This window comes from Tachyglossus aculeatus, chromosome 11 (assembly GCF_015852505.1).
Source record: "Tachyglossus aculeatus isolate mTacAcu1 chromosome 11, mTacAcu1.pri, whole genome shotgun sequence".
Lineage (NCBI taxonomy): Eukaryota > Metazoa > Chordata > Mammalia > Monotremata > Tachyglossidae > Tachyglossus > Tachyglossus aculeatus.
In genome coordinates this window covers 54,327,478-54,354,616 of record NC_052076.1, presented here as the reverse complement: position 1 = coordinate 54,354,616, position 27,139 = coordinate 54,327,478, and the positions used below count along the sequence as shown (strand labels likewise).

The 27,139-nt window shown below is 49.1% G+C and overlaps 1 protein-coding gene and 2 non-coding genes across 3 annotated transcripts in view; all 3 read left to right on the top strand.

Annotated features, from left to right (window-relative positions):
• The window catches only part of VAC14 (VAC14 component of PIKFYVE complex), a 177,446-nt gene that overhangs the window by 32,041 nt on the left and 118,266 nt on the right, over positions 1-27,139 (top strand). Inside the window, exons 10-12 of the mRNA XM_038753808.1 lie at positions 2,804-2,867; positions 15,305-15,449; positions 16,583-16,648. Of these exons, the coding sequence (XP_038609736.1) occupies positions 2,804-2,867; positions 15,305-15,449; positions 16,583-16,648 (275 nt within the window). The remainder of the gene's footprint in view (positions 1-2,803; positions 2,868-15,304; positions 15,450-16,582; positions 16,649-27,139) is intronic.
• TRNAG-GCC lies at positions 137-207 on the top strand. Its single transcript has one exon. It is a non-coding gene; the product is annotated as a tRNA-Gly (tRNA).
• On the top strand, positions 532-602 carry TRNAG-GCC. Its single transcript has one exon. It is a non-coding gene; the product is annotated as a tRNA-Gly (tRNA).

Here is a 27,139-nt window from a genome sequence, read left to right as displayed (position 1 = left end):
AAAAGCCATCAGTCTCCCCAGTCCACTCCTTGGGAGTTTGGGAAGGCGAAGCGTCCGCGGAAGAAGCCCCAAAGGTATCAGGTTATAGTTGCCCAACAGTTCAAAACATCTGGGAGCTGCTTTGAGCACAGCTGGAGCATTGGTGGTTCAGTGGTAGAATTCTCGCCTGCCACGCGGGAGGCCCGGGTTCGATTCCCGGCCAATGCAGGAGCCTGTATGTTTTTGTGGAATTTTTTTTTTAAAGGCCGAGTCGCCCTAAATTTTCTGTCTCCTAACCTGCATTGAGCCCGGAGTTGCCAAGCCGTCCTCAGTCAGTGTCCCGCTGAGGGTAATAAATGCCTTGCATACTTACAGCTTTGTAGGGACTCATAGCAGACAGTCCTCTCTTTTCATTTGAACCAGTAGCCCAGCCCCACCCTCAGTGGGAGTGTCTGGCGCTTTGGAAAGAAATTGCTACTCATACGGAGAGTTATAAAAAGCTTTTGAACCTCAGGGCTAAGACAGCTGTTGACAGCATCTCAGCCAGGCGGAGCATTGGTGGTTCAGTGGTAGAATTCTCGCCTGCCACGCGGGAGGCCCGGGTTCGATTCCCGGCCAATGCAGCTCATCTTTTTTAAAACAGTTTTTCGGAGCAGACTTCCCCCGACCCCCTCATCCATTCTTTTCCTCGGAGTGCCCCTGTGAGTATAAGCATTTGGGACAGTTTGGGATCTGATTTTACTGCTCCTAAAAGGGTGTTTCGGCAGATGAGAGTTGACTTTCTAGCAGTCTCTAGGGATAACTGCCTAAGGCTGACTTGTACAACATTGGGAGTTCTTGCATCAAAGGTGTCGGGAAGTGGTGGACCTGCTCTCCCTCTTGCCCCCGTGAGGAAAAGGGCAGGGACTCTCCGGCTCCTCTCTTTGAAGTGGGAAACTAAAGAACCAGGATCAGAACTCAGGTTAGTACGTTTTCCATTCCAGACCTTGGCTGCCAGACTGAGAGGATAAAATCACAGCGGGTGATGGTCTGACTTTCAACTCTCCGGTGGCCTGGCTTCCTTGGCATTGTGATTCAAAGGCAGCTGAGCGCTAAAAGCAGTGCAGAGCTGGAGTGGCTGAGCAGGGCTGCTCCTGGCCTGTCTGAACACGGAGGAAGAGGTCTCACCTCTTTGGCCTTGCTTTTGTATCGTGGGCTTGCCAGATTGTCTGTTTGCTGACGCAAGGTGCCGTTGCATTGGGATTTCCCCGGGAGGGTAAAAAGCGACAACTGGGATGAGGAGAAACCGGCCATCTCCTCGTTTAGACTTTTAGAGGATTAGCCTTTGTGGCAGTGGACCAGAACAAAACAAAAAAAGAGACTGTGAATGATGCTTGATTCTTTCCACTACCAAGTGGGAAAAGTCTGAGAGTCTCCAGGAGAGCTTTTTTGAAAGCTGAAAATCAATATTAGCTGAAGGTGGAAAGGCCCAGTGGGGGAGCAGGATGGTGTAGAGAGAAGGAGAAAAGGACTCCAGTCCATTTAGGAGGCTGATGAAAATCGAGGAAACAAAAAGCGAGTCGATTCGTTGTGGGCTGGGGATGTGTCTACCAACCGTGTTACATTGTACTCCCCCAGTTGCTGAGCTGTAATAATAATAACTGTAGTGTTTGTTAAGCACTTATTTTGTGCCGCACACTGTACTAAGCACTGGGGTGGATACAAGAAAATCAGGGTAGACCCAGTCCCTGTCCCACGTGGACAAAGTCTCAACCCCCATTTTACAGAAGAGGCAACTGAGACACAGAGAAGTAAAATAGCTTGCCCAAGGTCACACAGCAGACAAGTGGTGCAGCCAGGATTAGAACTCATGACCTTCTGACTCCAAGGCCCGTGCTGTAGCCACCACGCCATGCTACTTCTCACAGCGCAGTTCTCTGCTCACAGTAAGCGCTCAAATACGATTGATTGAATGATTGTCCTGTTCTGATCCCCAGAGGTAGGCTGGGACTAGCTTTCTGCGGTTGGGAATGAAGGGGGATGGAATTTCCCTTTGAGGAGCATCACGGTTTCCATCCTGAGCCCGCCGCCCCCTACCCCCGACCCCCCAACGAGCTTGAGCCCGAGCCCACCGCATGATAGAAACTGCCCCCACTCAGTTGTTCATTCCAGTTGGTGAAGGAGCAGCTCAGCATCCTGATGACCCTGAGTCTCGGGATCAGGTCACCTCCCTTCTCAATCCCCCCCAACAAATGGTCTCTCGGCCGAGGCCGCTCCAGCACAGTGCAACCATCCTCGTTCTCACCTGTCCCGCCGTTGACCCCCGGCCCACATCCTCCCCCTGGCCTGGAATGCCCTCCCTCCGCACATCTTCCTCCCTTCAAAGCCCTCCTGAGAGCTCACCTCCGCCAAGAGGCCTTCCCAGACTAAGCCCCCTTTTTCCTCTCCTCCTCCCCATCCCCCCGCCCTACCTCCTTCCCCTCCCCACAGGACCTGCATATATATTTGAACAGATTTATCACTCTATTTTACTTGTACATATTTACTATTGTATTTATTTTGTTAATGATGTGCATTTAGCTTTAATTCTATTTGTTCTGCCGACTTGACACCTGTCCACATCTTTTGTTTCGTTGCCTGTCTCCCCCTTCTAGCCTGTGAGCCCATTGTTGGGTAGTGACCGTCTCTATATGTTGCCAACTTGGACTTCCCAAGCGCTCGGTACAGTGCTGTGCACACAATAAGCGCTCAATAAATACGATTGAAGGAATGAATGAATTAGATGACCTCTACCCAAGACGGGGTGCTGCTGCTGCTCCTGACCGTGTTCTTACTCTTCCCGTAGGGTGTCTGGATCCTTCCTGTGATTCCAGCTTCAGCAGTAGCCTCAGTGCCTTCACTCCAGGCAGGTAAGTTCAGTGCTCTGCTTAGGGGTGAATGGAAGAGTCTGGGGTGGCATACGCGGGGGTGGACCATACAGGACTCTGATCAGAGCAGCACCATGCCCGAGACCCGGTGGGTACTCAGTAAACGATGGAAGCAATTCCAAGGCCTTTCACCAAACTCTCAAACCTAAATTCTCCCCTTCTGGAAAATGAAAACGTGGACCGTAGCGTGATCATTCCGGGGAAGAATTGAAGCTGGGCCGAGTGAGTGTAAGTTGTTGAACTGTAGCTTGCCTGCGAGCACAGCAACAGAAAACCCTGTGGACTCCACCATCCACTATTCATTCATTCATTCAATCATATTTATTGAGTGCTTACTGTGTGCAGGCACTGTACTAATCAATCAATCATTCGTATTTATTGAGCGCTTGCTGTGTGCAGAGCACTGTACTAAGTGCTTGGAAAGTACAAGTTGGCAACATATAGAGAGGGTCCCTACCCAACAGCGGGCTCACAGTCTAGAAGGGGGAAACAGACAACAAAACAAAACATTAACAAAATAAATAGAATAGTAAATATGTACAAGCAAAATAGAGTAATAAGTATGCACAAACATGTACAGGTGCTGTGGGGAGGGGAAGGAGGTAGGGTGGGGAGATGGGGAGAGGAAGGAGGGGGCTCAGTCTGGGAAGGCCTCCTGGAGGACGTGAGCTTTCAGTAGGGCTTTGAAGGGAGGAAGATGTTTGGAGAGAGGCCATTCCAGGCCAGGGGGAGGACGTGGGCCGGGGGTCGACGGCGGGATGGGCGAGAACGAGGCACGGTGAGGAGATTAACGGCAGAGGAGCGGAGGGTGCGGGGTGGGCTGGAGAAGGAGAGAAGGGAGGTGAGGTAGGAGGGCGCGAGGTGATGGACAGCCTTGAAGCCGAGAGTGAGGAGTTTTTGCCTGATGCATAGGTTGATTGGTAGCCACTGGAGATTTTTGAGGAGGGGAGTTACATGCCCAGAGTGTTTCTGCACAAAGATGATCCGGGCAGCAGCATGAAGTATAGATTGAAGTGGGGAAGTATAGATTGAAGTGGGGAAGTATAGATTGAAATGGGAGCTATGAGGGAGCGCCTCGCTTGTCCGACACAAACTCCAGAAATAGGATAGATTCATTCATTGTCATACTTACTGAGCGCTTACTGTGTGCAGAGCACTGTACTAAGTGCTTGGGAAGTACAGGTTGGCAACATAATAATAATAATGGCATGTATTAAGTGCTTACTATGTGCAAAGCACTGTTCTAAGCGCTGAAGAGGTTACAAGGTGATCAGGTTGTCCCACGCAGGGCTCACAGTCAATCCCCATTTTACAGAGAAGTTAAGTGACTTGCTCAAAGTCACACAGTTGACAATTGGCAGAGCCGGTATTTGAACCCATGACCAATCTCCAAAGCCCGTGCTCTTTCCACTGAACCACACTGCTTCTAGTAGCGGGTGTGACTTAGGGCCTGATGTATCCCATACCGTGAACCGGGACACATTCCTCAATAATGGGAATGAACTGGGAATATGATAGATGAGCACCAAATTCACAGACTCACCAGCCCAAAGGCCGGGGACTTCTGTGGGCAGGCAACAGAAACCTGGGGTTGGCCCAGAAAATTGCGGAGCCGGAGCGGGAGTTGGGACCTAGCAGGTCGGACTTTTCAGAAGCTCATTCCGGCTTCTGTTCCTGCCGGGAGCAGTCAGGCCTGAGGCCTGGGATTCATTCATTCATGGGATTCATTCATTCAGTCAGTCGTATTTACTGAGCGCTTACTGTGTGCAGAGCACTGTACTAAGCTCTTGGGAAGTACAAGTTGACAACATATAGAGACGGTCCTGGGATGAGGGCAGGCTGCGGTGTGAGCCCACTGTTGGATAGGGACTGTCTTTTTATGTTGCCAACTTGTACTTCCCAAACGCTTAGTACAGTGCTTTGCACACAATAAGCGCTCAATAAGTACGATTGAGTGGAATTCCTGGAAAGGGACTGCGGTAGCAGTGAGTCCGATCTTCCACGAGGGGGCAGTGTAGGCCAGCCATGGGGTCTGACCTGTGGGATGCTGTTAGGATTTTTTGCAAATTTTTCCACTGTTGCTCTGAAATCTGTAATAATGATGATGATGATGATGGTATTTATTAAGCGCTTACTATGTGCAAAGCACAGTTCTAAGCGCTGGGGAGGTTACAAGGTGATCAGGTTGTCCCTCGTGGGGCTCACAGCCTTAATCCCCATTTTCCAGATGAGGTAACTGAGGCCCAGAGAAGTGAAGTGACTTGCCCAAAGTCACACAGCTGACAGTTGGCAGAGCCGGGATTTGAACCCATGAGCTCTGACTCCAAAGCCCGTGCTCTTTCCACTGAGCCACGTGGAGTGGGTAAGGGGGCCAGAAATCCCAGTTTTCCGGGGGCAATTCCATTTTTTTTTTTTTGAGGTCTATCCAGTGTCCCAGGCGACACAGAACAGGCTAACTCTTCTCTTGGTGGCTGACACTGATTTTTGGAATTGCAGCCATTGAACCACTCTCATTGTCCTGGGTGACACAGAACAGGCCAACTCTTCTCTTGGTGGCTGACGCTGATTTTTAGAATTGCAGCCATCAAACCACTCTCAAAGGAGAGCGGGGCAGGTGGGCAAGCAGGAGTTAGTATGAAGGGGAAGGAGGTGGCAAAAATATGGTTGGTTAAATATATGGAGGCTTAAGCAGGGAGGGCTGAGGCATCCTGATTTTATAAGTTGGGAAACAGGGTAGTCTAGTGAAAAAAGCATGGGCCTGGGATTCCCTGATTTTTAATTCCAGTGCTGCCACTTGCCTGCTGTATAACCTCAGGTAAGTCACTTGTAGACTGTGAGCCCACTGTTGGGTAGGGACTGTCTCTATATGTTGCCAGCTTGTACTTCCCAAGCGCTCAGTACAGTGCTCTGCACACAGTAAGCGCTCAATAAATATGATTGATTGATTCACTTCTCTGAGGCTCAGTTTCCTCAACTGTAAAATGGGGGTTCAATACCTGCCCTCCGTCCTACTTAGTCCGTGAGCCCCATGTGGGGCAGGGACTGTGTCCAACCTAACTGGTATCTGTCTTAGAACAGTGCTTGACACATAGTAAGGGCTTAACAGATACCAAAATAATAATATTAAAGGTGATGATTTGGGGGAAACTCAGCTCATGCTGTTCCATCCAGCCCCAAGACCCTTCCCAGATTAGTGTTCTGTGCCATGGTTTGCTGGCAGGTGACACAGATCAGAAGTCCGAGCGCCTTGAGTGGCTAACCCTTGGTCAGTTGTCAACTGAATTTTTTTTTAATGATATTTAAGCACTTACTGTGTGCCAGGCGTTGTACTAAGCGCTGAGGTAAATACAAACTAATCAGGTTGGACACCATCTATGTCCCAGATGGAACTCTCAGTCTCAGTCCACATTTTACAGATGGGGTAACTGAGGCACAGAGAGGGTCACACAGCAGACCGCTAATCTCCTCACCATACCTCGCTCTCGCCTGTCCCGCAATTGACCCCCGGCCCACGTCATCCCCCGGGCCTGGAATGCCCTCCCTCTGCCCATCCGCCAAGCTAGCTCTCTTCCTCCCTTCAAGGCCCTGCTGAGAGCTCACCTCCTCCAGGAGGCCTTCCCAGACTGAGCCCCTTCCTTCCTCTCCCCCTCGTCCCCCCTCCATCCCCCCATCTTACCTCCTTCTCTTCCCCACAGCACCTGTATATATGTATATACGTTTGTACATATTTATTACTCTATTTATTTATCTTATTTGTACATATCTATTCTATTTTATTTTGTTAGTATGTTTGGTTTTGTTCTCTGTCTCCCCCTTTTAGACTGTGAGCCCACTGTTGGGTAGGGACTGTCTCTATATGTTGCCAATTTGTACTTCCCAAGCGCTTAGTACAGTGCTCTGCACATAGTAAGCGCTCAATAAATACGATTGATGATGATGATGATGATGACAAGTGGCGGAGCCAGGATTAAAACCCAGGTTCTCCCACTTCCAGGCCCGTGCTCTTTCCATTAGCCCATGCTGCTTCTCTTGCTTCAGATCCATGCCGTGGAGTCAAACCGTCCTACATTCCCTCACCAGAGATATCTGTTTGATTCAAGACTTGCCTTTCTTTTTCCGTACCTACATACTTCTTGCCCAGGGCCACCACAATTTGGAACTGTGAGCAATGTCTGTAGTAAGGTCAACTGAAGACTTAAGGACTTGAGCGGCCAGGTCTTGAGCTGCAGCCACCTGCGGGTTGCCCCAAATGTCAGGAAGGAATGCTCCACCCACTCCTCTTGGAAGGCTCCCATCCTCCAACAGGATGTGCTGGTTTCTCCCAGGACTCCGTGAAGCCCCTTTGAGCCCTCGTTTCGGTTTGCTTTCGGCATCAGAACAAAATGGGAACTTCCTGGGAGGATCTGCCTTGATCCATCCCCCCTCGGCTCAACTACAGGATTCGAAATCAGCTCCATTGGGCAGGCTGGAACCCCGGCTGGCAGAGACTGACTGGACCAGGCAAGGTTGTAGCACAGCCGAACTGAACTTGCTCTTTCTTCCCGGGACAAACTTCCTTCCTGGCCCCTTATGGGCGGAGAGCTCTGTGCCGATCTTGGCTTCTCGTTCCCGGCCTCCTCCCTGTCCATCGCTGCCCTAAATGCCAGCCGTCAGAAGATGCCACTGAGTAGGAAGGTTCTGCGAGCAGATTGATCTGCGAGCTGGCACGCCCGTTGGAAAAAGCAATGTTTAGCTCGAAGGTGGAATCACCGTTACCTATCCTGGGGGAGTTCTTTGGGAGGTAATTGGGATGCTGATCCCTTGCCTGCAGGGGAAGGGTGGGAAAGGAAAGACTGGGAGGAGGGAAGCATGCCTTTCAGATGAAGGAGATTAAAACTGAGGGTTTTCAAGGAGATTTATATCTCAGCCTTCCTAAGCCATTGTAAACAGGCGTCACTAGGTGGCTTTAGCATGGAGCTTTAATATCGTAAACACGGTCTTCTGTCTCTTCAAGCCTTGCACCAGCTCGGAGTCAGGAAACTTGAGGTGGGGCATGGCTTTCAGGGAACAGAGTTTCCACAGCGCTGTAAACCCTCCAAAACATTGGTTGAACCTGAGGGATCCAAGCCCGAGAACGGAGGATGGGAGGGATGACCGAAAGCTTTGCCCTCCATAAGGGACTTCATCTACGGGAATATGAAGCCATTGTTTTCGTGCCTCAGCCTCGCTTCTAGACTGTGAGCCCACTGTTCGGTAGGGACCGTCTCTATATGTTGCCAGCTTGTACTTCCCAAGTGCTTAGTACAGTGCTGTGCACACAGTAAGCGCTCAATAAATACGATTGAATGAATGAAAGACCTCCAGCAAGATTTGCGAGCTTTCGAGCAGGGCCCACGTTCGGTCCTTCTGACCCCTCGAAGCCTGTCTGGCCCGCTCTTTCACCATCCCTGCATCCAAGTGATAGTTGGCATCCATGCAGGAGAGTGAGATTTTTACCTCAGATGGAGAGGGGCCCAACTCAGCGGAGGCAGGGGACATGCTGGTGCTCATACCTGTAGTTCTCTTACTGTTGCAAAAGTATCTTTATGAGGTTGCGAAGCACAGGGCAGAATTCCAGAGCTCGTCACAGGCTGAGCTAAACCCAGAGGGGAACGGGTCCATACACGGCTTGTTCCCCTGCCAGGCCCGGGGGGAAAGAGGGTGGCCCATCCCACGTCATTCATGAGTAACTCTGAGACTCAGAGAAGCAGCATGGCACAGTGGATAGAGCACGGGCTTGGGAAGCAGAAGATCATGTGTTCGAATGCTGCCTCCGTCACTTGCCTGCCGTGTGACCTGGGCAAATCGCTTCAGTGGGCCTCGGTTACCTCATACGTAAAATGGGGATTAGCCGATTTGCTTGTATCCACCCCAGCGCTTAGTAATAATAATAATGACGGTATTTAAGTGCTTACTATGTGCAAAGCATTCATTCATTCATTCAGTCGTATTTATCATCATCATCATCAATCGTATTTATTGAGCGCTTACTGTGTGCAGAGCACTGTACTAAGCACTTGGGAAGTACAAGTTGGCAACATATAAAGACGGTCCCTACCCAACAGCGGGCTCTGCTGTAAGCACTGGGGGGATACAAGGTGATCAGGTTGTCCCACATGGGGCTCACAATCTTGATCCCCATTTTACGGATGAGGTAACTGAGGCACAGAGGAGTTACGTGACTTGCCCAAAGTCACACAGCCAACAAGTGGCGGAGCCGGGATTAGAACCCATGACCTCTGACTCCCAAGCCCGGGCTCTTCCCACTGAGCCACGGCTGCTTCCCAAGCACTGCTTAGTACAGTGCCTGGCACATAGTAAGGGCTTAACAAATATCGTTATTATTATTGCACAAATTTGCACACATTTTCAACATGCCAGAGCTTCACAGTGGCTCCCACCACCACCACCACCACCACACTTGCTGGGAGCTGGCGCCCACCCTGGCCCAGGCCCACCACAATGAACTCGGCAGAGACCCACCTTGCCCCGGGCCAGTCCGGAGTCCGACCAGAGCAGGCCAAAATAGTTCTTTCCATGAATCTTTTTCACCCTCCTGCAAGCTTGTTAATCCACTCAGCAAATTAATGCACCCGAAAAGGTTCCCAAGAACCTACAGCTGAAGGATCTGTGTGTGTGTGTGTAGAAAGAGATGCCACTTCAGGCTGTGACCTTGCTTTGTGCTGAGGACATTTTTCTTGCAAAATTCAAAAAGCTTCTGCATCAGTTAACGACCTGTCCTTGGAGGATTAACTCTCTCGTTTCCGGCCTGCACTCGTTTCCCCGGTTCACGTCGTGCATGTTAGGTCTGCAAAAGGTTAAAGCAGAGAGGTTTTACATGTCAATCAATCAATCAATCAGTCGTATTTATTGAGCACTTACTGTGTGCAGAGCACTGTACTAAGTGCTTGGGAAGTACAAGTTGGCAACATATAGAGATGGTCCCGACCCAACAGTGGGCTCACAGTCTAGGAGGGGGAGATAGACAACAAAACAAAACATACCAACAAAATAAAATAAATAGAATAGATAGGTACAAGTAAAACAAATAAATAAATAGGTACAAATGGGAAGGGTCAGGCTGAGGCCGGGACCCCTCTCCATCCCATGTCACTTCACTTCTCTGTGCCTCACTCCCCTCATCTGTAATATGGGGATGAAGAACGTGAGCCCTATGTGGGGCAGGGACTGTGTCCGACCCAATTTGCTTGTATCTAACCCAGTGCTTAGAACAGTGCCTGGCACACAGTGCGTAACAAACACTGTAATTATTTTCATCATTATTGCGTTTTCCTTTTTGAATAGGAAATGCTTGCGTGTCATCCTCTTTCTCCTCTGAGTAGTTAGACCTTAGGGTTGATGCGTGTACCCCGGCCGGGCTGGGAGTGGGCTCCTCAGGTTAACCGTTCCACCTTCTCCACAGGGGAGTAAACCATGAATGATGAGTCCTGTTTATTGAGCGCTTATTGTGTGCAGAGAACTGTACTAAGCGCTTGGGAGAGTGCAGTATAACAATTTAACGGACACATTCCCTGCCCACGATAAGAACCAAGTCTCCATTCATGAGCTCTTTCTCAGGGAATACCTGGAGCTCATGGAGTAAGGAGATGTCCTCTTGCCCCTTGACCATAAGCTCTTTGTGGGCCGGGAAAGTGTCTGCCAACTCTGTTGTACTCTCCCAAGCGCTTACTGTGGTGCTGTGCACCAGATAAGTGCTGAATAAATGCCACTGATTGATTACCCCAAATGACTCTGCATTGGGTACCCTGGATGAGAATGAAGGAGGCACAATAATTGCCCTGGATGGCCTGGTGCTCAGAAGCTACTGAGAATGCCCCATCCTAAATCCCACTGTAATGGTCAAGACAGTCCTAAATCCCACTGTAATGATCAAGACAGGATCTCTCCCCAGGCGATACACCCCTGCTGAGAGCAAGAGAGAGAGAGCTCAGTGATCATCTTCATCTCCTTCAACAGGGTTTGAGCACTTACTGTGTACAGAGCACGGTATTAGATGCTAGCTAACATAATCGCCTCTAGTGAGCGCTTACAGTGTGCAAAGCACTGTACTAAGCACTTAAGCAAGTAAAATAAATAATAATGTTGGCATTTATTAAGCACTTACTATGTGCAAAGCACTGTTCTAAGCGCTGGGGAGGTTACAAGGTGATCAGGTTGTCCCACGGTGGCGGGGGGGCGGGGTGGCTCATAGTCTTAATCCCCATTTGACAGATGAGGTAACTGAGGCCTAGAGAAGTTAAGTGACTTGCCCAAAGTCACACAGCTGACAATTGGCGGAGCCGGGATTTGAACCCATGACCTCTGACTCCAAAGCCCGGGCTCTTTCCACCGAGCCACGCTGCATCTCATATGGGTTCAAATCCCGGCTCTGCCAATTGTCAGCTGTGTGACTTTGGGCAACTCTGTGCCTCTGTTACCTCATCTGTAAAATGGGGATTAAGACTGTGAGCCCCCCGTGGGAGAACCTGATCACCCTGTAACCTCCCCAGCGCTTAGAATAGTACTTTGCACATAGTAAGCGCTTAATAAATGCCATCATTATTATTATCATATTACCATGTAACAAAGTTGGTAGACACATTGCCTGCCCACAACGAGCTAAAACCCCCAAAACAAGGCGCCTGCCTTTAAAGAGCATGCTGTCTTCATGGGAGAGATGAGGGAATGCGAGTTTCCAAAAAATAAATGGGGGAAAAAGTAAAAATAAATATAACGGATAAAAAGCAGAAGTATTTGGGGATTTATTAAGAACTTTCTCCGAGGTAAACGCCGGGGTAGATAAAAGATAATCAGTAAGCAGGGAAATTCCATAAATAGTTTCAAACAGACTCAGTTGGGAGTATCCAGAAGGCCTGGTTTCTGCTGTCAGCCGGATGACTTGCCAAGTCACGGTGACCTGCAGGCCAGAAAGCAAAGGGACCGAGGCTCCCTGAGGACCAGGCTTGTCAAGCATAGGATGTCCTCCACCAGCCAGCCTGCAAGATCTAGATTTGTGAGATTTGACCGGAGCCGGCCTCAAGACCTGAAAGGAGCAGTTGGAAAGAAAAAATCCAGGGTGGAATGTCTGGGGAACAGAGTAGAAACTAGGAGGTATTTGATCGTGACAAGCACTTACGATGTGAAGTTAAAGTAATTTGAGGTAGGAGGGGAGGGGAAAGTGGGGAAGAGAGATCAGAAGAGAGTCCGAGTTTGGAAATTCCAGGAACGGAGCACTGGCCAGGAAAGCTGGAATTTAAGAACTGACTGGCAACAGTTCTCTTGGCTGGGTGGGGCGGGTGGAGAATGCATGAGAGAAAAAAGAAGACACAGACTCCAGACGTTTTCTTCTGTTGACTTTAACTTCCTGGTCTGTGAGATGAGGCCGTCGTTAGATCATTGAAAGGCTCTGGGGTCCTCAAAGGGATCCAGAAACATCAAGACGGGTCACATTTTGGGGCTTTCTGTGCCATAGGGGAAACCTCAAAGCCAAGCCCTGGCAAGAATGGAAAAGCCGTCCAGAAGTGCCAGCATCTGCCAAATGCACACTGTAGATCACACACTTAGGTAGTTCTGTGGTCATTAGGGGATAAGGCTGCTCGCTCTGGCCCCTATAATGGTCACCGAGGGGAACATCAGACTATATTAAACAGCAATTCCATTTGAAAATTATACAGATTGAGAGTATGCCCTTTAGGTATTCACATCAAATAAACTTCAGAGAGGCTGCAGGCAAATTAGAAAGAAGCAGTCCCTGAGATCCCAATGAATGTGAATAATTTAACAACTTGGCAATACTGTTTTCTCTGAGCTGTCAACTTGGCCACCTTGCCCGGGTTCTCTGGAGACACTCCCCTGGTGTAATAGCCGTTCCATCACATACTTGATAAATCAGTTACACTCAGATTTTTTGAGCGCCTATCGGGTGTGCCGTCCTAGATACTTGAAGAACATAGACGAGAAGTCAGAGATACGATCACTGCTCTCAAGGGGCTTTCGATCTAATATGGGACGATTGTAAGTTAAGTGTGGAAGGATAGGTATGATATGTTGCCCATGTGAACGGATAGAAAGATAATCGATAAATGACGTTGTGGCAGAGGGAAGGGCATGGCTGGGAAAATTGGGGCATGGGGGACGTGGTTTGAGGAAGCTGATGAACGTGGCTATTCCAGGCCAGGGGAAAGGTGTGAGCAGGGATCAGAATGGGAAGAGTTGGGAGGGAGGGACCGTCAGGAGGTGATATTAGAAGGAGCAAAGAGCACGATCTGGGTTGGAGCAAAAGAAGAGATCAATAAGAAGAAGTCAGCTGATGGAGAGCCTTGAAATAGATGATCAAAACTTTTCATTCTATGTGAGAAGCTGTAGTAGCAATAGAGGTTTTTTTTAAGGAGAGTGACGATGAGTTCTGATCTTCACTTTAGAAGAAGAGACTGTGAGGCTGGATGTAAAGAGGCTTTTGGAGTAATCCAGCCAGGAGTTGATTAGGGTTTATCCCCCGGGTCATGGTTAAAAGGCTGAAGCTGCAGACTGTCACCGTAGAGTGATCTGTCGTACAGCAAGACCTAATAAATGTAGGAAGCAAATGAAAGAGAGGAGATGAAGATGGTCACCGAGTCCCAGGAATACCTGGGAACTTGTGGTCCTAGTTAGCGGATTCTCTTAGGAAGCTGGAGTTACTAAAGTCATTGAGCCAGGAAAAATAGGAAATTTACTAGGAAAGCATAAAGAAAGGGGGGCATGCAGAATACCTAGGTCTTGATGTAGGTCCTGTTGAAGGCTTGTTAAAATCTTCGCTAACAGCTTTGCAGGCATTATTTATTCTCCCTCAGGTGCTGCACCTTAGGGAGGTCAAGAATTGAGTGGCCTTCAGCTGCTGATGACCCTGGATTTATTGAGCAGTGCACTAAGTGCTTGGGAGAGTATGGGAAGGTTTCATCCACGAAGCCTGGCCTCTTTGGCTGTAGGAAGCAGCATAGCATAGTGGATAGAGCACGGGCCCGAGTGTCAGAAAGTTGTGGGTTCTAATCCCAGCTCAGCCATTTGTCTGTATATATGTATGTACATATTTATTACTGTATTTATTTTACTTGTACATATCTAGTCTATTTATTTTATTTTGTTAGTATGTTTGGTTTTGTTCTCTGTCTCCCCCTTTTAGACTGTGAGCCCACTGTTGGGTAGGGACTGTCTCTATATGTTGCCAACTTGTACTTCCCAAGCACTTAGTACAGTGCTCTGCACACAGTAAGCTCTCACTAAATACGATTGATTGATTGATTGATTGATTGCTTTGTGGCCTTGGACAAGTCACTTCACTTCTCCATACCCCAGTTACCTCATCTGTAAAATGGGGATTGAGACTGAGAGACCCACATGAGACAGGGACTGTGTCCAACCTGATTTGCCCAGCCCAGCACGTAATACAGTGCCTGGCACATAGTAAGTGCTTAACAAATACCACAGTTGTGTCTAATAGTAATAATGATGATATTTGTTAAGCACTTTCTATGTGTCAAGCATTGTTCTAAGCACTGGGGTAGATACAAGGTAACCAGGTTGTCCCATGTGGGGCTCACAGTCTGCAACCCCATTTTACAGATGAGGTAACTGAGGCACAGAGAAGTTAAATGGCTTGCCCAAGGTCACATAGCAGACAAGTGGCAGAGACGGAATTAGAACCCACGTCTTCTGACTCCCAAACTCGTGCTCTTTCCCCTAAGCCACACTGCTTCCCACTCTACCCCAGTGCTTAGAATAGTGCTTGGCATGGTAAGCGCTTGATAAATTCCACCATTATTATTCATTCATTCAGTCATATTTATTGAGCACTTACTGTGTGCAGAGCACTGTACTAAGCGCTTGGGAAGTACAAGTTGGCAACATATAGAGACGGTCCCTATCCAACAGTGGGCTCACAGTCTATTATTGTTATCATTACTATTATTAGGAAGAGACAAAGGATGATCTGGGTGGAAAGCTCTCATGGGTAGGAATTCCAGGGCCTTAACCCATCTAACCCTCCGCCATCCCACTGGTCGTTCCCTAAACCTGGCCAGGAACCGGAGTCAGGCTTGGCCCGGGTGCATCCCTGTGGATCCACAGGTGTCAGCTTCCAAACCAGAAGTGGCCAGAAAATCTCCCCCAAGGTGGATGGGAGGTTTTGCGGTCGGCTAGTTTTGGTGCTGAACACTTGATTTAGGAGAACCATGGACTCCCCACTTCCCTGACCCTGATCCCGAAAAAAGGGAAAGTAAAGCCTTGCGACGCAGCTGGCTGTTGCGGGAGCGGGGTGGTCAGCTCCGTCCGGCTTGGCCTGGGCCTGGATGCTTGGATCCCGCCGAGCCCATCCCTTTGTCCGTTTGCGGCCGCCTCTAACTTTAAATCCCCGGTCTCTCTCGCAGTGCTGAAAGAGTCCCAGTGACTCTGAATTTCGATGGGATTGTGCAGGTGCTGGACTGCCACCTCCGGGACGCGGCCATTGGAATGATGACTAGGATCGCCGTCCTGAAGTGGCTGTACCACTTGTACATCAAGACGCCTCGGAAGGTAAGCCGCCGGTACGCTTCAGCTCCCGGGGTACGCGGTGATGTTCTTCGAGGTTCCAATCGGTGCTCCTGCCGGTGATGGTTTCCCTGGGATGATGGGTAGAGGTCATGGGTTCTAATCCCTGCTCTACCATTTGTCCGCTGACTTGGGCAAGTCCTCTAGACTGTGAGCTCATTGAGGGCAGGGAATGTCACTGTTTCTTGTTGCATTGTACTTTCCCAAGCGCTCAGTACAGAGAAATACAGTTGAGGCCCGGAGAAGTAAAGCTACTTGCCCAAAGTCACACAGCTGACAATTGGCAGAGCTGGGATTCGAACCCATGACCTCTGACTCCCAAACCCACGCTCTTTCCACTGAGCCACGCTGCTTCTCCACGATAATAATGATGGCATTTGTTAAGCACTTACTATGTGCAAAGCACTGTTCTAAGCGCTGGGGAGGATGTTCCATGTGGGGCTCACCGTCTTAATCCCCATTTTACAGATGAGGTAACTGAGGCATAGAGAAGTTAAGGGACTTGCCCAAAGTCACACAGCTGACAAGTGGCGGAGCTGGAATTTGAACCTGTGACCTCCGACTCCCAAGCCCGGGCTCTTTCCACTGAGCCATGCTGCTTCTTTTAGTACAGTGGCTGGCACATAGTAAGTGCTTAACAGATATCTTTTAAAAAAAGGAAAAAAAAGAAATGGAGGAATTAGGAATGACAGTGTGAGCCGGGTAGGGTAAGAGGAAGCCTTCTGCGTGGAGATGTTCAGACTCCCTAGGTACCAGGTGTGAGGCACTCAGCCGCACGACAGGTAAGTCATCCAGACGGTGCCAGGAGGCCCCTGGCCATTGGTCTAGTGGGTAGAGCACCGGCCTGGCCTGGCAGTCTAATCCCACTTGTCTACTGGGTGACCTTGGGCAAGTCACTTCACTTCTCTGTGCCTCAGTTTCCTCATCCGCAAACTGGGACTTAAGCTTGTGAGCCCATGTGGGACAGGGACTGTGTCAAACCCAAATTATTTTGTATCTACTCCAGTACAGTGCCTGGTACCTAGTAAGCGCTTAACAAATACCACTGTTGTTATTATTATCATCCTGAGCCTCAGGGATTATGGCCGACCCTGCCAAGTGCTTTCTCTGCTTTCCAGATGTTCCGGCATACAGACAGCCTCTTCCCCATCCTGCTGCGGACACTGTCGGACGAGTCGGACGAGGTGGGTGTGTGGAGAATGTTCCGCTGGCTGTCCAGCTCCCGCCCCTTTTAGTGGCTCCTTGGGACCTTGCCTTTGAGAGGAAACCCATCTTCCCCTTTTTTTACTTTTCCCCCCTCGTCGCGGTCATCACCCCTTTCGTATTTGAAGGGTTGCACGTGATTTGGTCAGACAGGGTCCATCCAGCCAAATGCGTTGCTCTGTAGTATGGCGGTGGTGAGAACCGTTGATCAGAGAAACTGGGTCAGTGCCGTGCCGCGCCGACATCCCCACGCCCCACCTGTCCCCTTCTCACTCTCCCTCCTCTTCTTCCTCCCCCCCATCCCCACTGTCTCCTCCCTCTCTTCCTCTCTACCCGTTGGCCTACACTTCGGAAAAATTTCTCTTGGCCAGGGACTTGGTGAAGAATTCCCCTTTGTGGGGAGAGACCCTCTCACAGACGTGTCTGTATCGCCCAGTGCCACGGTCAGGGAGGGCCAAATCAACATCATCAACATCAATCGTATTTGTTGAGCGCTTACTGTGTGCAGAGCACTGTACTAAGCACTTGGGAAGTACAAATTGGCAACATACAGAGACAGTCCCTACCCAACAGTGGGCTCACAGTCTAAAATGATCGTTTGAGCCCCAGAGATGCAGTTGGCTGCGGGATTTCAAACCTGCAACTTCCCCATGTTGGGGTCAATAGTAGCTGTAGTGACGGCTGCAGCAGCAGCAGTGGTTGAAGTGAGCGAGGTGGAGGAGTTGGGGTGGAGAGCATAGCCCTCAACTACCCTGGGACTTAAGAAGCAGTGTGATGTCCTGGAAATCCAGCGGTCGTGGGTTCTAATCCTAGTTCCACCACTTGTCTTCTATGTGGCTGTGGGCAAATCACTTCACGTCTCTGTGCCTCAGTTACCTCATCAGTAAAATGGGGATTAAGACTGTGATTTCCATGTGGGACAGGGACTTTGTCCAACCTGATTAACTTGTATCTACTGCTTAAAACAGTGCTTAGCACATAGTAACTGTTTAACAAATACCATTATTGGTATTAGTATTATTGCGTGGCTTAGTGGAAAGAGCGCGAGCTTGGGAATCAGGGGACGTGGGTTCTAATCCTGGCTCCACCACTTGGCTGCTATGTGACCTTAGGCAAGTCACTTGTCTATGCTTCAGTTACCTCATCTGTAAAATGGGGATTAAGACTGTGAGCCCTACGTGACCTTGTATCTACCCCAGCGCTTAGTGCTTGGCACATGGTAAGCGCTTAACAAATACCATTACTATTATTATTATTAATAACTCTCAGATGAAGGGCGGTGAGGGAGGAGAGCTGCCGCCTCACTGACTCTGGTTCCCAATTCCCCCCTGTTTCTCCTTGCTGGTGTTTTGTTGAGATGGGGTAGAAGTCCTCGCTATGGCTGGTGTTTCCACCCAGAAAGGGGTTCAGGAGGACCAGATTAAGGGTCTCGTGTCTACCCTCCATAATCGCCACCTCCAGTATCTGTTTCTGCTCCTGGGGAGGCGGCTTTGCTGAATCTGATGAGGCGTGTCTCAACTCGTCTCCCTGTACAATCGGTCTGTTCTCCTCCGCCCCGTTTAAGGGTTTCTCCCCCTTCAAGCCCAGCAGCAAATCGGGGGGTAGTGTGGGGCGAGGGCCATGTCTTGCACCAGACAGTGGGCGTACACGGCGTCTAAAGGGAAATGCCAAATGAGACATCGGGCGTGCCAGCTCTGGCCTGTCTGAGCTTAGGAGCTGGGAGGTGGGGATGGGGAAGAGGCCCAGAGGCTGTTCTAGAGTGATGAACCAAGCTGCTGTCCCGCAGGCTGAGTTCCCTTCCCCCGGTCCGATCGGTAAGAAAGGCCATGGGTGAGATCGACGGCCAAAGAATGGGCCGGCTCCCTCCGGGCTGTACCGCTTCAGGCCCTGCCTGACTTCCCAGGGAGGCCCAAAGTCAATCGCTCCACAAAAGACTCGAGTCACTGCATAGCACAGACGCAGGCGGCTCTAGCCGGAGACCACAGTGAGTCACAACCGAGCCGTGCCCTCCGTGAGAATTCAGAAAGGAAGAGGAGGACATCATCGATTCCGTTTCTAGGACGGTGCCGAGTGCGGTTAGGTTTTCAGAAACCTCCAGCGACTCTCCATTCTGCCATAACGTTTGTGTTCACTACGCATTCTGGCAACGGCGTTGGTAGGGGACGTTTTTCTGACGATGCAATCGTGTTTGAATGCGGCGGGCCACGTCGTTGGAAAAGTGGCTTGTGCGCATGCTCGGGTCGTCGGTCACAGCGAGGACTGGAATGCGAGTTTTCCTTAATGCGGGGTTTTGCGAGAATGCAGCCTTTTGAGAATTGAGAGGAGATTCGATCCATTAAACAATCTCTCCAAGTTGGTTTCTTTTTTTGCCACGGACCTTGGATTTTCTGTACCTCAATTTCATCATTTTTAAAGTAGGCCTTACCCATTCTCTGTCTTGCCCTTAGACGGTGAATCCCACTTGGAACAGGGACCGTGCTGATCCAGTTATCTTGTAATTCATTCAGTTGTATTTATAGAGCACTTATATTATGTGCCAAGCACTCTTCCCCAGTGCTTAATGCGGTGTTTGGCATACAGTAAGTGCTCCAAAAAAACCTAGTATTATTGTTATTGAAATGGTCAATGTTTTCCACGTTTGGCATCTGTTGGGAGCTGCAAATGTTTGACAGGAGCTCCTTCTTGCCAATCCCACTTGGTGGATGTCAGGAAGTCTTTCTTAACAAATGGGACCTGTTTTCCAGACAGTGAACAGCATTTGATTCATAACAGGAAGGAAAGGCCCCAACTTTGCTATATCAGACCTCTCCATTAGCCTCCCTGCTCTCCATTCCCGAGCTCAAATAGGGGAATAATTGAGTTGGGAGAGACAATTAAAAGATATCCCCTGCTTATTTATTCTGATTTATTTAGTTTTTATTGGCTGTCTCCTGCCCTAATGCTTAGGGCACTGTACTGGGTGTTTAGATAATATGTAGGAGGAATGTAAGCACCAGTCTCTACTCTCAAAAAACCAGTGAGGGGAAGACAGGAACACCTAGGTGGATGATTTAGCGTAGAATAGATGAGAGAACCCAGCTTAGAGCCAAGCTGATGTTAGATAAATAGATAAGGCAAATATACATTAGCGCTGAGGTGACTGAGAGGATGGCCTGGACATGGAAATAAGTTAGGGAGTGCTTCATGGAAAAGATGGCTATTTGGAAGGGAGAGGGGCACATGGTTTGGTCAATCTGGGCAGGGAGAACATTCTGTGTTTGGAAGATGATGTGTAAAATAAATTGGACAGTAGAGCAGCAAGTGTGAAGGGAGAGTTAAGAGTGGAGGGGAGACCAGGAGCTGAAGTGTAGCAGGGGAAATAGTTGGATCAGCCAAGTATAAGGGGGACAGGTAATTGAATTCGAAGGCAATGGGGGACAGAGGGCCTTAAAACTGATGACTTTTGTTGGCATTTTTATTTTATGGGAGTTGTAATGAGGAGCAAGTAATAATAATGATTGTGGTATTTGTTAAGCACTTACTATGGGCCAGGCCCTATGCTGAGCTCTCAGCTCTATATAGAGTATTCAGGTCAGATACAGTCCTTATGCCTTGCCGGGCTTATAGTCCAAGCAGGAAGGGAGAACAGATAGTGAATCCCCATTTTGTAGATGAAGAAACTAAGGCACAGAGAAGTTAGTTGTCACTTGCCCAAGGTCACACCGCAGACAGGTAGCCGAGCCAGGATTAGAACCCGGGGCCTCTGACCCTCAGGCCTGGCTTTTTCCATTAGGCCATGCTGTTTCTCTATTGGAACTAGTGGAGGTTTTTGAAATGCGGATTAATGGGCCCTAATTAGTATTTTTAAAAGATGATTCATGGAGCTGGGTGTAAGACAGACTGAAGAGGGTAGAGGCGGGAGGCAGGGAGAGGCCATTAAGGAGGCTGTTTGAGTAATCCAGCCAGGAGATAATTAGAATTTATCCAGGGTAGTAGTTTAAAGGGAGGAGGGGAACATGTGAGACCGTGAAATCCGATCTTGGGAGAATTGGTAGACCTCTAACCCAGATTGAATGAGGGGCATGGAGAAAGAGATGATACAACTCCTTCACACCTATTCTGATATTTATCAACTTTCACTCTGCTTTTCCTTAAATCAAGCTAGAATCCTTCAAACTGCAGTTCAAGCCCATTTCTTCCGTTGTGATCCTCAGTATAAATGAGAAATAGCTAGTCACCATCTCCCGTATAATAGCTTTTCGTTTAGGTAAAGGCTTCCCGCGGCCTTTTTGTTTTGAGGTCAAATGATTGTAGTCTCTTTGACCTTTATTCGTGGGTTCTATTTCAAAACTCCGTAATCCTTCAAGTGGCCCTGGCCCCAAGTTCTCCTTATCCCTCTTAAGTTGTGAAGCCTAGAACCAAATCCAGTATCGCAGTCAGGAAATGAATAGTTGATTGCCAGCTTCCCTGGGACTTAATAATGATAATTGTGGTATTTAAGCGCCGACTGTATGCCAAGCATTGTATTAAGTGCTGGTGTACACATAAAAGATAATCAGGTTGGACTTAGCCCCTCTCCCACATGGATGGGGCGCAGAGTCTACATAGGTGGGAGAACAGGTATTGAATCTCCATTTTACTGATGAGGAAACTGAAGCACAGAGAAGTTGTGATTTGTCCAAGGTGTCACAGCGGGTACTTGGGTAGGCGGTATTAGAGGGGCTAGCCCATCTGTTGGTGGGGAGGCAAGAGATGAATGTGGGAAGACGTAAACACACTGGAAACTCTGGCGTAGACCAGGCAAAGTTGTAATTCAAAGATTGGGCTTCCCGTTCTGAATGTGGAGCTGCCTCGGGACCCCCAAGGTGTTTCTGAATCCTAATCGGAGGCCTTCCCAGACTGAGCCCCCCAACCCTTTTTCTCTCCTCCTCCCCTCCGCCCTTCCCCTCCCCACAGCACTTGTGTATATTTGTACATATATATTACTCTATTTTATTAATGATGTGTATATAGCTGTAATTCTATCTATTTTGATGGTATTTGTTTTGTTTTGTTGTCTGTCTCTCCCTTCTAGACTGTGAGCCCGTTGTTGGGTAGGGACCGTCTCTATATGTTGCCGATTTGTACTTCCCAAGCGCTTAGTACAGTGCTCTGCACACAGTAAGCACTCAATAAATACTATTGAATGAATGAATGAATGAATGAGGATTCAGGCTTGCCTGCGTTGACGAGTTTTTGTAGGATGCCACGGGCTCCTCGGATTCCTCCCCGCGCTCTCCTCAGCAGACTCTTATTTTCTGCTCTTCAGAACAAGTGACTGTCTCCAGCGTCCGTTCCACACAGCCTTCCTCGGCGAAAATCCCTTACTTTAAAAAGAATTTGCAGGTGTCACATTAACATTCCTGGCACATAAGTCAAAACCATCCCATCAGCTGGGGATCCAGTTACTTGTTTTTAAGTGAAAATGTGACCTAGATTTAAGCAGTTGGGAATGCAGGGAGCATGCGCTCGGCCGTTCTGCTGAGTCCTTGTGCAGGCGGTGGGGCCTGCTGTTCTTCCTCTGGCCTGATACACCTGTTGTTCTCACACACACACACGCATACGCACACCCATGCATGCCCGCGTGCACACCTGCCCCACCCACCCCCGACTTCTGGAGTCCAAGAACCTGGGTCCCACTGGATTACTTTGAATCTCCCCCAACTCTTAGTACAGTGCTTGGCACTGTAAGCACCAAACAAATGCCACAATTACAATAGTATTACTGCATATCTGCCAAATCGATCAGTCAGTTGTATTTATTGAGTGCGTATTGTGTGTAGAGCACTTTACTAAGTGCTCGGGCGCATGGTTGACGCATTCCCTGCCCACAAGAAGTTTACAGTCAGGGGTACAGTCTGTTCCATTCTACTGTCCCTAGCACTTAGTACGGCGTTCTGACCACAGTCAGCACTCAATAACTATGTTCAATTATTGTTGCTGTTTCAGGTGGTGGGGTGAAAGCCTCAGTACAGGGCCTCAAGAGGTTTCACAGTGAATAAATATCAGAGTTGGAAGGGACCTTTAGGTCATCTAGCCAATCCACCTCTTGACTTAAACCCATCCCAAAGCATAATTGGGTCCTATTTTTAAAAATAGGATTCCACATCTTCCAGAGGTCTTCTGTTCCGAATGAAACAACCCTTCTGGTCAGCTAGTCATTCCACCTGTCTGACCGACATCTCTCCCGGGGCAATTTGAAATCATTCCCTCGAGTTCGAGAGCGGAAACGTAATCCGGGCACTGACCGATCTGGGAATGGAGGAGGGCGATGAAGAGGACAAAGTGATCTTAACCGAAAGACTTGGAATTAGAGCAGAATGTGTAGGTCAGAGTCTGAAAGGGACCCCGTAGAAGTCCGGCCTCACTCATCAACTCTCTTGCGTCTCTGAGTCAGAGCTGCTGATTCCGCCGACCCGGGCCACTTGCCCGCATTAGGTAGCCCTGCCAAAGGATTGTGCTGTAGTGAGTACCACCCTTGCTCATCAGCTCTATTGTCGCTGGAGCTCTAATTGCAGTATCTCTCCGTTCCTGCGCCAAGCGGAGCGTCCGCAGCTGGCTGCCTGAGACCAGGCCCGGTGAGAGGAGTTGGGATCTTTTAACTCCTTACGTTAGAATCCCTCTCTCTCTAGTTTTCCTTTGAACCCAGGAGCAGAGCCTGTGGACTCAGCTCGACCATTTGGGAGAGTCCCTCCTGAAGGACCTTGCGGTCATTGTCGGTCCTGCCTCTGCCGGGAAACCAAGAGAAGCTGCAAACTTTATTGCAAAATTATTGCTGTTGTCGCCAATTGTCAGCTGTGTGACTTAGGGCAAGTCACTTCACTTCTCTGTGCCTCATCTGTAAAATGGGGATTAAGATTGTGAGCCCCCCGAGGGACAACCTGATTACCTTGTAACCTCCCCAGCTCTTAGAACAGTGCTTTACACATAGTAAGTGCTTAATAAATGCCATTATTATTGCTATTATTATCATGGTATTTGTTGAGTTCTTAGCATGTGTCAATCATCTTTCTAAGTGCTGGGGTAGATACAAGTTTATCTGGTTAGACAAAGTCCCTGTCCTGGGGGGGGCTCTCTGTTTCATTCATTCATTCAGTCGTATTTATTGAGCACTTACTGCGTGCAGAGCACTGTACTAAGCACTTGGGAAGTACAAGTCGGCAACATATAGAGACGGTCCCTACACAATAACGGGCTCACAGTCTAGAAGGGGGAGACAGACAACAAAACTAAACATGTAGACAGGTGTCAAAATCCATTTCCAGGGCTTAGTACAGTGCCTGGCACATAGTAAGTGCTTAATAAATACCATTATTATTATTATTAGGGTTTCAGAGGTTACGGGGGGGCACCCCCCACCACCACCACCGGCAGGATCCAGATTGGCTGTAAATCTCCAGAGATCTGGTAGAGGCTGGGAGCCAAAGGGGAACAAAATGGAAGTGGTGTGTGTCCCAGGAACAGAGCGTTCCTCTGGGCCAGGGGATTGTGTAAGGATCACAAGACCGCTCAAGGTCTCAGCCTGCGCACTGCCTATATCCAGTTTTGAGATGGAGCCAAAATCAGGAATCAAAGGCCCAGCAGAGAGTAAAGCAGAGAGAGTGGCTTTGAGTGGCAAGGAGGAAAGACCGACTCCCCTGCTCCACCACCTCCCTTTCATCAGATAACCCGGAGAGTCTCCAAAGGGCTGCCGGGGACACTGTGTAAAGCAAATTAAGCGAAGCACAAGCTCCCTGCCCTCTGCGGGCTTGCCTTCTAGAATGGACAAAAGCCAATAAACAGATGCCTAGAACAAAACCACGTAAAACTGAGCAACATCCAAGAAATGACTGCTTCGGGAGCTCAGCCCGCTAATAAATATAACAGGGATAGTGCGTGATAGTTTGGCTGGACCTGGGGGGAGATGTTTGCTGAGCCTCTTTTAGACTGTGAGCCCACTGTTGGGTAGGGACTGTCTCTATATGTTGCCAATTTGTACTTCCTAAACGCTTAGTACAGTTCTCTGCACATAGTAAGCGCTCAATAAATATGATTGATGATGATGATGATGGCCACTTGGAGAAGGAGGACTTTCTGAGAGGGTTTGAAGGAGGTGGCAAGGTTGTTGAGAAGCTCCTTCGGATGTAGAGAGTGGTTTGGAAAGCTGACGGTCTCCCCCGTGACTCAGCAGATTTAACACATTTAACACATTTTTGTCTTTAGTCCCAAAGCCTGATCTGGGGGAGCTGAATAATAATGATTGTATTTGTTTGTTAAGCGCTTACTATGTGCAAAGCACCGTTCTGAGCACTGGGGAGGTTACAAGGTGATCAGGTTGTCCCTCGGGGGGCTCACAGTTTTAATCCCCATTTTACAGATGAGGTAAGTGAAGTGACTTGCCCAGAGTCACACAGCCGACAGTTGGCGGAGCCGGGATTTGAACCCCTGACCTCTGACTCCAAAGCCCGGTCGCTTTCCACTGAGCCACGCTGAAGGGATCGAGGTGGGAAAGTTATGACAAAGTGCTGCTCTGAGATCGTGTTGGCTCCCGGCTCTGGTGCAGGGCAGCTTCAGACGCCCCACGGCACCTTCCCCAGCTGGGAAGCCGTAACCCGGGCTCTTCACTTTCGACGTGCCCGAATGTGGATCCACTGGGAATGGGGAGACTTGCCAGGGTCGGGGGGTGGTGGTTGTTTGGTTTTGTGGTTGTAGTTCTCAGAGGAAATTGAACAGAACAATTAGAGCGGGGACACCGTCTCTGTCGCAAGGGTAAGGCCAGTGATAACGTGCTGCGTTGCTAGGTGCCAGAGAGAGAGACAGGCCAAGACTTATTAAAAGGAACAAAAATAACCTTGTTGGTTGGATCATGGAAACCCGGATTGCAACACCCTTTTAGCTGGTGGCGTTGGTGTGGTCTCATGCTCCCTGTACTTGAAGAGAGACTGAGCGGGAACTCGGCCCTCACTCCAGCCTCCTTGGAGTGGGGACCTCGAAAAATTCAACCAGTGAATTGAGGGAGTCATTCATTCAGTTGTATTTATTGCGCACTTGCTGTGTGCAGAGCCCTGTACTAAGCGCTTGGACAGTACAGTTCAGCAACAGAGAGAGACGATTCCTGCCCACAAAGGGCTCACAGTCTAGAAGCGGGGAGACAGACATCAAAACAAAGTAAACAAGCATCAATTAAAATAAATAGAATTAGATATATATGTAAATATATACACATCAGAAACAAGTAAAACAGGCATTAATATAAATAAATAGAATTACAGATATGTACATATATACACAAATGTTCTGGAGTGGGGAGGGGGGCAGAGCAAAGAGAGTGAGTTAGGGTGAGTTTGGGGTGAGGGATGACTGAGGAAAAGGGGGGCTTAGTTTGGGAAGGCCTCCTGGAGGAGGTGAGCCTTCATTAGGGCTTTGAAGATGGGAAGTGTGATTGGCGGATTTGAGGAGGGAAGGGGTTCTAGGCCAGAGGTAGGATGTGGGCCAGGAGTTGAAGGCGGACAGGTGAGACTGCGGCCCAGTGAGAAGGTTAGCACAAAAGGAACTGGGATGGGATGGAGAAGGAGAAAAGGGAGGTGAGGTAAGAGGGAGCAAGGTGATGGAGAGCTTGGAAGCCAATAGTGAGGGGATTTTGCTTGATATTGGTAAGATTGATAGACCTGGGAACAGGCACTGATTTGAGGTTCCATAGTCCCCCCCACCTCCTCTCTTTAGCATCCCCTCACTCACTCAAAACCAAATCATTCCCCACGCTCTTTCTTCCTTTCCCAGGGAAGCCTTGGGCTCCGATGTGGTGTCCCTGCCAGCTGGGGCCGGGGACCACAATCCTCCCTTTGAAGCGACTTAGGCCACGACCGCACGGGACTTCCCTGCTGGGCCTCAGCTCAGGGAACGGCCCCGCTCACTTGACCCCTCGCTTCTGTGAATGGCGGGGACGACCCCAGATCTCCAGAGCGATCGCGTCTGTGAGCTCATCCCTTCCCGGCCTGGCTTCCAGGAGGCCCAGTTCCTTGCTGCAGGTCTGGAGCTGCTCGTTGGCTACCGCAGGCACGATTATCTTCGATAAAGAGGATTTTCGTTCCTGCCACAGTGGAACAAGGAGAGGGGTGGGTCGGACCAAGGGAAGGCCCGCAATCAGACGTATTGAGCCCGCTTGGTCCCCCTTGCTTCCATCCCCTAACAGTCCAAACTTCTCTTGGAAGCATCGGCCAGGTTCTAGGTATCGGACCCCCCGTGGGAAATCCTGGAGGTGTCTTGGAGGGTGCCCCCCACGCACGTGTGTGTGTATAATATATCTATCTATCTATATCTATCTATCTGTATATATATACAGATATATAATATATCTATCTATATCTATCTTTCTGTGTGTATATATATATATATATATATATATATATATACAGCCCTGTACTATATATATATATATATATATATATATATACACAGATAGATAGCTATAGATA